The 16,192-nt window shown below is 31.5% G+C and overlaps 1 protein-coding gene across 1 annotated transcript in view; it reads left to right on the top strand.

Annotated features, from left to right (window-relative positions):
• LOC100920521 (cytochrome P450 7B1) overlaps window positions 1-16,192 on the top strand; it is a 245,382-nt gene that overhangs the window by 183,156 nt on the left and 46,034 nt on the right. The window contains exon 2 of the mRNA XM_012541284.3: window positions 5,233-5,369. Within this exon, the coding sequence (XP_012396738.1) occupies window positions 5,233-5,369 (137 nt within the window). The remainder of the gene's footprint in view (window positions 1-5,232; window positions 5,370-16,192) is intronic.

Below are 16,192 nucleotides of genomic sequence, written 5' to 3' on the forward strand. Positions count from 1 at the left end.
AAAGACCAAGTTTAAGTCTTCTGGTAGAAGTAGAAAGTTTATGGTCTCTAAGAATGTGCAGTCATACTGGAGAAATAGTTCAGCATTGGATTGGAGAGGTTTCCAAATGTCATCTTTACTTTATTTTACTTTATTCTTTACTTTATTCTTTAAGCAGTTAAAACAATCTTTCTAACTATATATTATCTTAAAATGTGACTTATAAAATCCCATTTATGATTAGGATAAATTTGTGATGGACTACTAGTAAAGAATATTACTTTTATTAATTTTAAGCAAGTATGTATCAAAATGAAAAGAAAGATGATTTCTAAGAGTATTATGGGGCAATAAATATATTTTATTGATCCTCAAGGCTGATTAAATTAGTATTAGTGTGTATTGCTGAATGATTGTATTGAAATAAAATCTTTGCCTACTAGGATTCTAAAATCTGAACCCAAATCCTTTTGATTATTTTATAGATATATTTCTGAAATGTTAATTTCCTAATCTGCATCATTCAGTTTTTGATTTTCTAACTTTAAGGGAGTTATTTCTATATTTTCTAAAAATTTATTTCCATATTTTTCAGATATCTTGTATATTTTACTTCTTCTAAGTTATTTGTTCCTATATAAATTTGTACTTTAGATGACAACTTTCAAAAACTACAGCATGTACATCAGAAACTTGGAAGTAAAAAATTGTCAACAGTGGGACAATGGTGACAAAATAAAACCTGGACTTCTCCCACTCATGGTTTATATAAGTAGCTATAAAAAATCAGATATAATTGCTGGTTCAATCAAACACTAGGATATATACCTATCATCTTTTCAATAGTGAGAAGAGTTTAGGAGGTAGGTGTCAGATGCATTAAACTCCCTAAAATATTTTCTTTTAGGTCATACGTACATACGATCACATGTACATATGCACAAATATACACAACACATACATAAATACATGTGCACATGCATTCATACACACATGTGCACATATATGTGCACACATATTGTCCCCTACTATATACTATATGTCAGGTGGGCCTCTGTCCTTTAAAAAAGAAGTGAAAAATAGAAATGAAGCCAAATTTCTGTTATCAGTCTTCTGTGAGTTGTAAGATGAACTACTATTATATTTTTACTGCATGGTTGTGACGTTGTGTTTAAAAATGTTAAGCTTATTGAATCTTAACTAAACACATCTGAAACAAATGATGACCCTCCCGTCTTTGTGATAGTAAAATGGCTCTTTGATGTGATCCTCTGGACTTGAAGCATTAAGTTAATTTTCCTCTGGATCTCTGAGCTGCATCCTTTCTTCCCCCTGCGGAAACCCTGTGAGGAATACAGCTTTTGACCGAATGACAGAGCGTGGAGGGTGAGATAAGATGCATTAAATTAGAATATGACAAAAAAGCCTATTTAAATATTTGTCACAATGGCATGTTCAACTCAGGAAGTAAAGGCAAGCCAATGTAGGGACCTAATATTTTGAAGAGAAATTTGGTAAACCACCCAAATCACTTTCACACTGAAAAAATAAAATTAAAGACTTGACATGGATAAATGTAGTTTTTAGGTTAGGGATTATTTTTCTATAATTTTGAATAAATCTCTTTGTTCCTTTTATTTTAATATGTAAATTTAGCTTTTAGAAAGTTCCCTGTCTTGTACCCTAATATGATTAGAACTAGCAAGGTTGTAAATAATAGCAGTTTTGTTTGAAAAAAAAAATTAAATGGAAAGGCACTATTATTAAATGTGTATTTCTAAAAATTTTCTTTCTAATTTTCCCTTTTCCTTTTTCATAAGAATATAATATCATTGAAAAACTTGAAGTGAGTGTTGGACTTGAGTCCTAGCTCTACCATTTACTGGCAATCTTTACTGCTTTGGTTGAAATACTTAAATTTCTCTTAGTACAATATAAATCTAAGCTGTCATTTTTAGTATGACATTGTTACCAACCATAAAAAAAATTCTGAAGAATAGTGAAGGTACAATTTAAATCATAAAATGATGTTTCCAATTAAAGCAGAAAATATATTAAATTTGGCACTTTGTTCCTGCATTTTAATTATGCAAATACCTTATATGATTCTTTAAAAAAAAAGAGAGATGGATGGATAAATACCTGATAGGTATCTTTTTTTTTTTAAGTTGTATTTTACTATGATGGGGCATAGAGAGCACCAGTCTCTGATGGGGTTAATCTAGCTACATAAATTTCCATGCTGTGTATGATAGTAGTAAAGCTTGTGATCCCTTGATCTTTGATTAGATCTGAGCTAGTAAATATCTTGTGATTAATCAAAATGGGTTGTTCTGCATGTAGTATAAGTCACCTTCACAGATGGGCTAGAGCATCAGAGTTCTTCATGAATATTTGTTTTAATCCATTCCAGACCAGACTTGCTTTGTGTTTCTGTATTTAAATCGGATTTATTCAGCCAAAGGACAGTAGTAGAAAGAAATTGTAACTTGAAGCTTTGTACAGTGGGGCAGAAGGTTGAAAAGGAAGAAATGTTTTCATTCTCCATGGAAATTTTATGTAATGTTTCATATGTGAAACATGGAGAGTTATTGACTTCTTACTCAAATTTAAAATATAGCCTTATCAATACTTTTCTTTTACAATGAACATGCTTTCACAGTTAGAGAATTCTTTTTTTTTTTTTTTGTAAATCATCTATGAAGACATGTATTAGTGAAAACAGCAGGTATTTTAAAAGTTGAATTGTTCTTATTTTTAGTGGCATAAGCAGCTATGCTTTAGCATCCTTTAAACATAGGGATGAGAGATTTTGTTTTGTTTTTTTCCTTCCCTTCCTCTGATGTAGCTGATTACATTTTGTTAAAAAGCTGGATTAATTTTTTAGGTAAACTAGTAAGCATTGGAAAAGTGTGGCATTGCAAAATATATGTGACTTTATAGAACAATGTTGACCATTCTCAATTAATTTCTCAATTGATTAAAATATTTTATATTTATTTTTATAATATATATATTATATATTTCTATTTATAAGTAAATTGAAGTAACAATAAAGAAATATGATATGATAGGAAAAACTACTGATCTGAATAGAATCAGTTTTGACTCTATTACCACCTGCATGACCTTAGGCAAGCCACTTAATAATTCTAAGCAATCCATCTTCTCATCTAAATTATGAGAAAATATGTTAGATTCCCTTTAAAGCACTTCTATATCTATAATTCTTTGATTAAGCAACTCATTAAAAAGTTATCAAAAGCTTCAGATTCAAAGCTTTTGTCATAATTTTCTATTACCATCCTCTAGTATAATGCAAAGAAGACAAAGAGAAGAAGAAAGAAGAGAAATAACATTAGTTTTCAGATTAAGAAGATATGAGTTCAAATCCCTACTTTGTTTCTTATAACATGATATGACAGTTGGAAAGACATTTTATCTCTGTTCAACTGAAAAATGGAGTTATTAGATTAAATGTCATTCATAGAGACTTTAGCTTCAAATTCTAAAGTTACTTGTCTTTTGACCATAATTAACTTATTTACATTTGGAAGGATACTAAGCTAGTTAACCATTAAATAAACTAGTTATTAAGTTATGGGACATTAAATCCCATTATTTATTATCACCAAAGTGATCTTAAAATGTGAGTGAAACTGATATTTATCTTTTGCTATGAAACAAATAATTATATACATTATGTATAGTTAATCTATACCCAGGTGTTATATGTGTCAGTAAAGTAATTGGACTGAATTAATAATATAACAACTGCTTGAGAAAAGAAAAATCAAGAAGATCAGCTAGTAATCTTGGTCTATATAACATTAGAACAACAAACATTTTTTTACTTAACTGAGACAATGTTTAATTCTGTTTATTTAGATTATAAAATCCACTTCAATCACAGGTTTAAGGATTTTTAGGAGCCATATTTTAAACAATTTTATTGTATAATTTTGAATGAGAAAAGATGAATTCTTAACTAACTTGCAGATATTCAAGACTTTCTATCAATAAAAACCCAAAAGTAACAGAAATTTTAACATACAAAGGCCAATATCAAAGATCACTTTTAAGGAATACAACATGGACAAATGGTTTAAACATGAACAAATTGTTTATTTTTCTTACTTGAGAAATTATATATTATATATTTAAGATTCACATCAACAATAGGGTAGCTCAAATGTAAGATTGGCAAAGTTAAGGTAGACACAGAGACATTAGAAAGGGAGAACAATGGGCAGATGAAGAAGCAAAGGATGAGGTAAGAAGACAAAGGAAGGAGACTTAATTGTAACAGGATCAGAGTCATTAGACAGGCAATGTCTTTACTAGTAAAAATGTAAATTAGTTTTAAAAGCATAGCTAATTTTCTAGATATTTTATACACTATATAATAAATGGTTTCGGTGAGTTTGGGACTGAATTGGGAATATTTTTGGGAATTGCATAGGAAGAGGAGAGAAAAAAGTAGGAAAGAAAGAAAAAGATAGGTGGAAGGAAGGAAAAAAGGACAGAAGGAATTAAAGAAAAAATGATTTAAAAAGGAAGGGAAGAAGAAAGAAACAAAGAAAAGAAAGGAAAAGGAAAAGAAGGAAAGAATGAAAGGAATGAAGGAAAAGAAAGGAAGAAGGTGAAGAAGGGAATGAAGTAAATAAGCATTTATTAAGCATCTGCTATATGCTAGGCACTGTGTTAAGTTTTAAATATATCCTTAAAACAGTCCTATAAGGTAGGTGCTATTAGTTATTTACATTTCCTGAGATATAAAGAGGTTAAGCAACTGGCCCAGTAAAGTCATTTGAACAATTAAGTCAATGTTAAGTGTTTGAAGGCAGATTTGAACTCATCTTCCTAATTCCAGGACCAGAATTCTATCCACCATGCCACATAGAATGATCATAGAATTAGATTTTGAGCTGGAAGGAATCTCTAAGTTCATCAGGTCCAACCACCTCTCACAAATAAAAAAATCAAATTTCAGAGAAATTAAGTGAGTTGTCTAAGATTGTAAAGGTTCTAAATCTCTAAGAAGAAAATCAGGCCCAAATCATTTAACTTCAACTGTTCTATCAAGATGGTATAAATGCAGTAATGTATATTGTTGAATAGTATAATTGGGAAAAAAAATAACAACAAATCTCTGAAATTGTCCAGCTGATCTGTCAGCTTCTAGATATGGCTGCCACATATTTTGACATGTGATTAATTTGATGTCCTCTGTTTTTCTTATTGTTTACCTAGGAGACCTGGGGAACCTCCATTGATAAATGGCTACATTCCTTTTTTTGGAGTGCTCTTTCAGATAAAAAACAACCCCTACAAAAGCATCCAAGATTATCAGAAAAAATACGGAAATATATTTACCTTAAAAATTAATGGTAAGAATTCTGTTCATCAATATCTTCTATAGTCATTTTATGTTTCTTGATTATTTCAAAGATGTTATTTACTAACTTTCACATATAGAACTCCCATTAGAAACAAACCATTGTATCCATTAGGGAATTGCCTTTAAAATATTGTACATGACTCTAATGTAATTACTGTACTATAAGAAAAAAATGAGGCATTTAAGGTCACATGAGCAATAAGATGAAGGTCAAAGTATTTTCTTTGATACCTGTGACTTTTCAAACCTCTTCAAAACAGAAATTATGTACTAAGATAGTTTGGCACTTTAAGCTATCTTCATAGTTTAAGATACTAAGAATTTAAAAGAAGGTGGAAAAAAGGAACCTAATCCCATGAACTGATGTCTACTGACCCTGAACTGACTTAGTGCCTCTTCCCCATTTCCTACACTACCTGTAACAAGGCTTCATTAGAAGACATTAGGATATGCCACAGACTTATAACAAAACCCACATCCAGCAATTTCCCTTCCCTCTTTCTGGTTTTATGGAAAACACGACTCCAAGCTGTATACATTTACCCTGATTGTGATAATAGATAGATGTATGGATGGAGGGATGGATGGATGGATGACCACAACCTATCAGGATCAAAAGTCTGCCAGTGGCCACAGTTCTCTAGTACCAGTGCTGCTACTGTCAAAATTCTGGTGTAATGCTAAAGAATTAAGTAACAGAAGGCATGGGGTAGAACACTATGTGTGTTGATGGGGTAGGACTCAAATCAAGACTCAGACATTTGCTTCCTATCTGACCCTGGACAAATCACTTAACTGTTTACTTCAACTTCCTCAGTTGTAAAATGATCTGTAGGAAAAAAAAGGCAAAGTACTCTAATATATTTGCCAATGTAATCCTAATTGGTGTCATGAAGAGTTAAACATGAATAAACCACAAAAGGGACAAAAAGGGAATAGCACTTCCAGATGTCAAATAATATTATGAAGGAGTAGTTATCAAAACCATTTGGTATTGATTATAAATTAGATAAATCAATGAAGAATTGAAGGGCAAAGAATTAAAGATATGTAAACAATTTGTATACATATGTAAAATCAACAACCAATTCCTAATAGGTATGTGGTCAGAGAATATGAACAAAGGGTTCTCAAAAAAAACTTAAAAAGTATTTGAAACCACATGAAAACAAAATACTCCAAATCATTAATAAAAAGAGAAATCCAAATCACTGAGGTTCTACTTCACACTTTGCAAATTGGCAAAAATAACCCAAAAATGACAGCAGAAAATTTTGAAAAGCAATTTGAAATTACATGAATAAAGTGACCAAATGGGATCCTTTTGCTGGATTTATACACCAATGAAATCATCAATAAGAAGAAAGCTTCCAAATAATCAAAAATATTAATAGCAACTTTTTTGTGATGCTAAGAATTGAAAACAAAATATATGCCTATTGATTGGAGAATGACTAAAAAATTTATGCTATATGAATGTAATGGAATAATACTATGCTTTAAAAAATAATGTGTGATAAATCCAGAAAACCATGTAATGCTTTATATAAACTGATGCAGTATGAAGTAGGTAGAACCAGGAAGACAACATGCAGATTAATTATAACAATTTAAATGGAAATAACAAAGATATACCAAAAAGCTAAAAGTAAATGTAACAAAATTGTAAAGATAAAGTGTGATCCAAATGAAGAGAAAAGAGAACACATCTCTAAGCTATCCTTTTGTGGAAGTAGGAGGTCCACAGGTATTACACACGTTTTCAGATTTTTTCAATGTATCCATTAGTTGTACTGACATTTTTTCCCTCTCTAACTATTACTATTTATCATATGGGCTGACTCCTGGGGAAGGGAGAGTAACAGAGATAAATTGGGATACCATAGTGATACAAGAAACAGAAAACATTAATAAAACATTTTAAAGGAAATTATATATCTGACAATTACATAAAAGTAAAGAAAAATCTTTATGAACAAATATTTAGGAGCTGTTTAGGAGCCCAGTCCCACTATTGTTCTAAGTAAGCAGAGCCAAGAAACAATATACACAGTGACTACAATGATGTAAAAAGAAAGAACAAAGACCCCCAAAAAATAATGTAGCAAAACTATAAAAACCAAACAGAACTACAATAAAGAAATATAAGAAAATAATTCCAATTTATCCCTTCATGGAGGCAATAGGACAACAGGCGTTGCTTATTTCATATGTGTTTGGACTTTTTCAATGTATTGATTAATTTTGATGATTTTTTCCCCTCTAAACAATATTGTTTGTCATTGGTATCGGTTTCTGGAAGGGGAAGAGAGAGGGATACTTGGAATGATTATGGTGTTGTAAGGAATACATACATTAATAAAAAAACTGCTTTAAAAAGAAAAAAGGAATAAATCAAAGAAACATGGCTCAAGTATTGGAAATTTCTACAGAAGTCATTTACAAAATGAAATAGGTAGAGCTGGGAAAACTATACCCAATGAATATAGCAATTATAAATAGGAAAAAAAAACAACAAAAAACAAAATTAGAATTGAATGATAAACACTTTTAATGACCAGTCTTGGTCTCCTCTGAAACATAAAAAGATGTCACCTCCCTCTCTTGTTTGCAGACATAGGGGAATCTGTATGGATTGCATATATTATCAGAATCAGTAGTTATGTTGGTTAGTTTTGCTAAATTGTTTATACTGTTTTTTATTGCTTGTGTCAAGGAATAAAGCAGCAGGTCATTGGGATGGCAAATTTGTAAAAGACTGTGATACAAAACCAAAAATATACATATTTCACACTGGTTTTTCTCCATATTATCATCACACTGATGATAATACAGATTTAGAGGAAGGGCGAGTTGGCCATCTCTGTGGATTTAAAATTAAAGTTTGATGGAAAACTTTTTTTCATCCTAATAGAGAAAAGATGTTGAAAGGATATATGTAGTTGATTTGTATCATCCTTAAATACTCACATAGTATTAGACCAATCCTGCTAAAAATGAAAAACAATACTTTCTGATCTTTTAAATATTCATCTTCTCACTTTATCTGGACTAGATGTATGGGAACTACTCATAGGCCTAGACCCACTACTTTTTTACATAAGAGATTTGACTCACTATATTTCCAATCCAGTTTGGTTATTTCCTTCTTAGGCAATTTTGTAGCCTACTCCTTTTGGAGACTCACCATATTAATGCAGAATTTAGTGCAAGTAGTCAAATTTTTTTTTCAAAGCCCAGAAACCCACAATTTCTAGGTAGCTGGGATTATATGTGTGTGCCACATTGATGCTTTTTGATATCATACACTGTATCCAAAGTAAGAGAAAAATAATGCATGGAATATATTCCAGGACAAGGAGGAAGAGAAATAGAAGTCCATACCTATTGTCATAAAATGACATTTCTCTCTAGGTTGAACTGCAGATTTTCTTTTCCATATTCCAGAAATTTATTCATCCTGGAAGTTCATTCCAGCCTTGGAATTCACACATTAAAAGCTCCTTTCCTATGTGACCCTGGGCAAGTTACTTAACCCCAATTGCCTCAGGAAAAAAAAAAAAAAAAAGCTCCTTTCACCTTTTGGTCTCTCCCTTTTGATTGGATATCTTCATTCAGAACCTCCATTTAAGGAAAAGTCCCAGGTCAGCCAGGTAGTCCTCATTCCTCTTTCTTCCCACTTCATTATGTCTTCTGTGTATTTTTTTTTCTTAATAGAAAATGCCATCAATTTTTCAAGAAAACAATTTGACCAACTTTAAAGACCTTAGAGTAATCTACATCAGAATCAAACTAAAAAGAAAATATTCTTGCTTTCAGTAATAACTGTGTCAAAGAAAGGAAATTTATCAGCTTTCATATTGGAATTGTTTTGTCTGTACTGATAATAAAAACTTAATGAACAATGTTTATGATTAGTTTTCAGTTTTGCACCTCAAACTGGTATTTTGATTAGAGTGACTAGACATCAGATTGATGGAAAGAAACAGTTTTTATTGTTGTTGATTATTTTATTTTAAAGATTGGGTCTCCTTATCATGCCCAAGCTGTAAGTGCTGGTAAGAGCAGGCTATATGGCCAAGTCACTATCTATATATACATTCACTAGATCCTGGCTATTATTACTTTGAGTGATTGATGCATGGTTAATGTGTGCCCAAAAATATATTAGTTTAAGTTTTATTTATACTCTATATGGGACCTAGATAATTCATAGCAAAATTGTCTCTGATTAGGCTTTAAGAAAACCATTTCCAAGAAAGTGATGAGCCCTAATACCAAACTCTGGCAATGTAGGACAAATACGAAAATATATATGTATGGAAGTTCAAAAGCCTCAGTGAATCCAGAGACACAAGTAGGATGGAATGGGTAGGTTAAATGATTTGGCATCAGTGTGTTTCACAGAACACCTGAAATAAGCTTTGCAATGAAATAGATTTTGCTGTGGTTTCTAGGAGCAAGTAAGGATCTGCCTTCTCCTCTTAGTTCCTAGAAGAAGGGCAGTTGTGTTAAATAAAATCCTGTCAAAGTTCTTTTGCTTTTTTTTTTTTTTTTTTTTTTAAGATAATCACACTACAGATAGGCATAAGATTTTTAGACCTTCTCCATTTCCTCTTGGAATTGTTTTGTTTCTCCTTAGGTATTCTGGTCACCACCCATCCTCATATTTATTGCTTATCATATTGGTTGAAGGCTTAGTGTAGACATCTGATCAGCTAAACCCACTGTAGCTCAGAATTCAAGAAATAAACTAGTGTTAGTATGTCAGTAACAGGAATTATTGGTGTGTACTACCAATCCCATCAGGTTTTTTTTTATTTGAAAAAGAATAAGAATTGGTAAGAAATGACAAGAATTTTCAAAAAGCATAGCTCACTTTGGCATCCCGCAACGCCATTGCCTTTTAATCTGGGTCACTGAGTTTCTTTAGCATCCTAGTAAGTCACAATACTCTATCCTTGCCTTTGCATATGGGAATGATAGTCCCCAAATCCTTTCTGAAACACTAAAATAACTTCTAGGTTGGCATAGGGTTTCTTAATGGTACCTGCTAGTATAATGAGTCAAGATTCCTTTGACTATGGAGGCAAAAGAAATATCCTGTGGCTGGAAAAATCTAAGACAAGTTGTCAAATTGTTGTCAAACAAAAGTAAGGCAAAATCAGAAGTATTTGATTACCTTGGGTTAACATACAGTGAATTGCAATGGCTGAGGTTCTCTTTACACAATGATAAAACTAATCAATTTTATTTTCAAATAACAAAAGCTTTTGACTGTCATCAAGTAAACAAAACAAATAACTAAATGATTTTCTCATTTCTCCCATTGTTGTGGCATTGTTTTGACACATTCTTGGTGGAATAAAGAGAAAGTTACGAATGTTAACCTACTTTTGTTTACCTTGAAAAAAAAGCAACAAAAGTTTTACTTGTCATAATCTCAAATACTGAGATTCATTGAATTCTGTACAGTCTTAGTGATGTGATGGGAATAAGGTCTTGCATGTAGCTGACAGAACTTTAATGATTGCAGATGCACTACTCTTTTAGCCCCATTTATAAATACAGATACTATGAAAAAACACATATTTATATATTGTCCTAATAATCAATTTGCAAAATAGTTCGTTTGGAAAAATTGAAATGATGAGCCAGTTTCTGTCTTTGCCCCATACCCAGTCATGTGATATCTCCAGTTGTACTTTTTCATGTGATGAGCAAATGATTGTCATCCAAAAAAGTCACAAGGGACACAGATGTCATCTTAATAAAGAAATTAAGAGGCACATCTTTCCATGAGAAACAATGTAAATTTCTGACCTGTCGTAGAAAATAGTTATCTAATTGGTTTTGTGTGGTGGTGCAGCAGAATCGTTTTCCCTAAACGTCACACCAGCGAAGCAGTACTGTACATCATTGTCAACAGTTCAGTGAAATCTTCCTAATAAGAGGACGATTATATAAATGTAGTAGTCTGCAAGGGAAAAAGTAATTCCTAGATTTCCATTATTCATTCAACTAACATTTTTATTGGAAATAACAAATATATTGACAACTCAGCTGAGCAAGAATGTTAAAAAAAACTTGAAAAATACTTTTCATTGGCATTTTTATGAGACTTCATGAACTTTTATTATCAGAATATTGTGAAAATTATGTAGAAAACATGGCACAGTTGATGACATTGCTCTAAATTTTTTTGAATGACTGGCTTTTTAAATGAGAACATTTTGTTATTGTGATGGAAAAGTTAAAACTTCAAGTATTTTATTCGATATAATACTTTTTTTTTTTCAAATAAGACACATCTATTTTTAAATTTAGATGAAAAACTAGAGTCTTACAATGAGTTCATATTAATTATATAATAACAGCCATCATTTGATCCCACCGTTTTTAAATTTACAATTAATGTTTCAAAATAATTTTAATCATCATTTAAATACTAATTTCTACATTTTGTTTTAATTCATTGAAAATTTTCCTATTTTATTTTCTTACAAGAAAACACTTTTTAAAGAATTTTCTTGACCATGTCCATTTATTATTATTGTCTCACCTTTTTACTGAGTTTCAGATAAAAACAGTCTTCACACAAATAACTATTTTGCCACTATTGTTTCTTAGGGACAGTGAGATGGTATAGTACATAGAGTATAAGACTTTAAATAAAGAAAAACCTGACTTCAAATCTTACTTCAGAAACTTATTAAAAGTCTAAACCTGAGCAAAATCTATAAAATGGGGATAATAAACACAGAGCATTTGTGATGACCAAAAGAATTACCATAAGTAAAGGGTTTTGAATTTCAAAGTGGTATATAAATGCTAGCTATCATGTTTAATATTCTATAGATTGTTGTGCATAGCTGCTTTTTGTAATCAAAATTATCAGAATATAAGCTCTTCTTTTTTGGGCTTACCGAAATCATTCTTTTTTCAATCTAAAAGCAGACAAAACAATAAGGTTGAGTTCTATTTCACCTTGTTCACCTCAGGTAGGTTTCTTTCTTTGGAAAATATCTCACTCCCTGTAGTTTTTCTGAATAAATTCAGTCATGAAGTTATTCTTAGTACCTGTTGTTCATTATATCTCTTGCATAAAAAAAGTATGTATAGATATTCACATGTTTTTTTTTCAACCAATGTGACCCTTTGGATTTAAACTTGAAGATCTTCTGTCTTATGAAGAAAAGGAGTGTGTATACTGGCACATAACATTCCTGACCTTTCCTCATCATTCTATAGCAACAAGTTTAGGACCTCAACTTTGCTCATTAATTTTCAGAAGAAATCAGAATGTAATAGGTAGGGCCAACTCTCTACCAACATAAAGAATGGCAAGGAAGAAGTCAGGCAGAAAGCAGACATGCCTTTCTGTGACCTCCTCTGACCTTGTCTCAAACCAACAGTAGATTAAGCCCTATACTGGTTCTGCAGTCACAGAACCCACAAATATTTGGAATACAACACATTTCTAGAAGAAGATACCTAAGAAGAAATTCAGAATAGGTGTGTTTCAAAGCAACAGACAGTCTGTGAGCCCAAACCATAGCACAGGGAGGCCAAGGCAAGGAACTGGAATGGGGAGTCAGAGTGTGGCAGCTTCCACATACCTGGGAATCTTATGCTACTCTGTCCTGGTTTCAAGTGATGATCTAGCAGATTTGCTATAAAAGGCAAATTGTAAACCACTGAGTCCTCCCAAAACACAGGACCTAGTTGCCGTTACCCAGCACCTGAAGTCAATCAGCAGAACTGCCCTGGGCAAACTAAAGCAGCTGTCCCGCCTTTGCATTAAGAGCAAACCTCAAGAAGCCTTAAAAAATGAGCAAAAGAACCAAAAAACTCTCACCACAGACAGCTTTTATGGAGAGAGAGAAGAACAGAACTCAAATCCTAAGGTTTCAAAAGGCAAAGTAGTTCCAGATGAAGCCCCAAAGGGAGATATAAGGTAGTCCCCATTTCACAAGGCTTTCTTGGAAGATTTCATAAAGGATCTTAAAAGAGAGTTAGAAGAAAAATAAGGAAAGGAAATGAGATCTTTGCAAGAAGAGATGGTAAAAGCATATAATTCCCTACAAAATAGGCTTGATGAAATGGGAAAAAGCATACAATTTCTTAGAAAATAGATATGAAAAACATATCAATTTGTTAAAAAAAACAAAATTTGTGACATGTAAAAAAAAATACAATGAACAAAACAATTCAATAGGTCAAATACAAAAGGAGCTAAAAAAAAGGTAATTGAAGAAAATAATACACTAAAAATTAGAATTGAACAAGTGGAAGTGAATGACCCAATAAGATTTCAAAAATCAGTCAAACAAAACAAAAAAAATGAAAAAATAGAAGAAAATATGAAATACCTCCTAAGAAAATCAACTGACTTGAAAAATAGATATAGGAGAGACTATCTAAGGATTATTGGACTTCCTGAAAGCCATGATTAAAAAAAGAACCTAGACATTATCTTACAGGAAAACATAAAGGAAAACTGCCCTGATGTTGTAGAATCAGAAGGTAAAATAGCCATTGAAAGAATTCACAGATTACCTCCTGAAAGAGACCCCAAAATTAAAACTCCAAGGAATATTGTGGCTAAATTTCAGAACTATTGCACAAAGGAAAAGATATTGCAAGCAGCCAAAAAGAAATAATTTAAATACCAAGGAGACAGATTTTACTCAGGATTACCCAGGACCTAGCAGCTTCTACCTTAAAGGATCAAAGGACCTAGAATCTGATATTCTGAAAGGAAAAGGAACTTGGATTATAACCAAGAATAAACTATTAAGCTAAAATGAGCATTATCTTTCAGGGAAGAAAATAGCCATTCAATGATATAGGTGAATTTTATCTATTTCTGATAAAAAGACCAGAACTGAACAAACATTTTGAACTCCTAACACAGAACTTTTTCAGCATAAAAAGGTAAAAAAGAAAGAACTCTTGAGAAGTTATTCCTGTTAAGGGTATACCTGGAGCATATAGGTGTAATTTGATTTTATTATGATAATGTAAAAAAGAAACTAGAGGTGGAAATGGGATTGTACTGGAAAGAAAAAAAGAGGTAAAATAAGAGAAATTACATCTCACAAAGAAGCAAAGAAGATTTATTATAATTAAGAGAGGGGGATGTGCTTTGTGTGAATCTACTCTCATCATGTTTGGCTCAAAGAGAGAATATCAGACATATTTGATTTCATAGAGAAACTTGTCTCACCTTATAGGAAAGTAGATGGGGAAAGAGGAAAAGAAAGGGGAAAGCTAAAAGAAGGGAAAACAGAAGTAGTAGTGAAAAGGTGTAAGAAAAGAGCGGGGGGCTTTAAAGGAGGAAGGCTATTAGAGTGAGGTGGTAATCGGAAGCAAAAAACTCGAGAGGAGGGAACAGGGAAAGGGAAAGAGAAAAGAATAACAGTCTAAATAAGATGGCAGGAAATACAGAATTTGTTATTTTAACTGTGAATATGAATGGGATGAACTCTCCTATAAAACAGAAGCAGATAGCAGACTGGATTAAAAGCCAGAATCATACAATATGTTATTTACAAGAAACACATTTAAAGCAGAGTGATACATACAGAGTAAGGTAAAGGGCTGGAGCAGAAATTATTATGCTTCAGATGAAGTTAAAAAAAAAAAAAACGAGTAGCAATCTTTATCTTAAATCAAGTAAAAGCAAAGATAGATCTAATTAAAAGAGATAAGGAAGGAAACTATATCTTGCTAAAGGGTATCCTAGATGATGAAGTAATATCAATACTAAACATATATGCATCAAGCAGTATAGCATCCAAATTCCTTAGACAAGAAGTTAAGAGAGATGCAAGAAAAAATAGACAGCGAAACTATACTAGTGGACAATCTCAAACTTGCTCTCTCAGAACTAGATAAATTGAACCATAAAAGAAATTAAGGAGGTAAACAAAATGTTAGTAAAGTTAGGTATGATAGGTCTTTGGAGAAAATTGAATGGAGACAGAAAGGATTTTACTTATTTTTTTTTTTGGCAGTTCATGGGAACCTAAACAAAAATTGACCATGTATTAGGGCATAAAACCCTCAAAATCAAATGCAGAAAGGCAGAAATAGTAAATGTATTTTTGTCAGATCATAATGCAATAAAATTACATACAATATTAGGCCAGGAGAAAATAGACCAAAAATTAATTGGAAATTAAATAACCTAATCCTAAAGAATGATAAAACATTGGGTAAAATAACAAATCATTATTGTATACAGATAATGTTTATTAGTTTTAGTCAGGTATTATTTAGTATGTTTAGGAAAAGTTCATATATTTCTATACATTCTAGTTTTTTCTTTAAACCAAAATGTCTATTGGAATTTGTCAAAAATATTTTCTACATCTTTTGATCTAATCATATGGCTTTTGTTATATTATTGACATATCATATTTTCTATATATTTCTCTCTGTATATATACATAATATATTTATATTTTATAGTCTATATTGTCTTGTAGTTCTCTTCTCTATTTCTCTTCAGGTTAAATTCAAGACTATATTTGTATTTTAGAATAAAATTATAAGGATGCTTTTTTCCCTGTTAGAAACATTTCAAGTAATATTGACATTAATTGTCCCTTGAAATCTTGATAGAATTTGATTGTAAATCCATATCATGAAACACTTTTTTTTCTTTCAGAGTTGATTTATAGCATGTTCAATTTCTTTTCCTGATATTGAATTATATAAAACTTTTATTTTTCTTTTGTTAGTTTAGGTATTGTATATTTTCTGTAAATGTTCATGCATTTCCTCTAAAATAAATTTAATATGTAA

Source organism: Sarcophilus harrisii, chromosome 1 (assembly GCF_902635505.1).
Source record: "Sarcophilus harrisii chromosome 1, mSarHar1.11, whole genome shotgun sequence".
In the NCBI taxonomy this organism is placed as follows: Eukaryota; Metazoa; Chordata; class Mammalia; order Dasyuromorphia; family Dasyuridae; genus Sarcophilus; species Sarcophilus harrisii.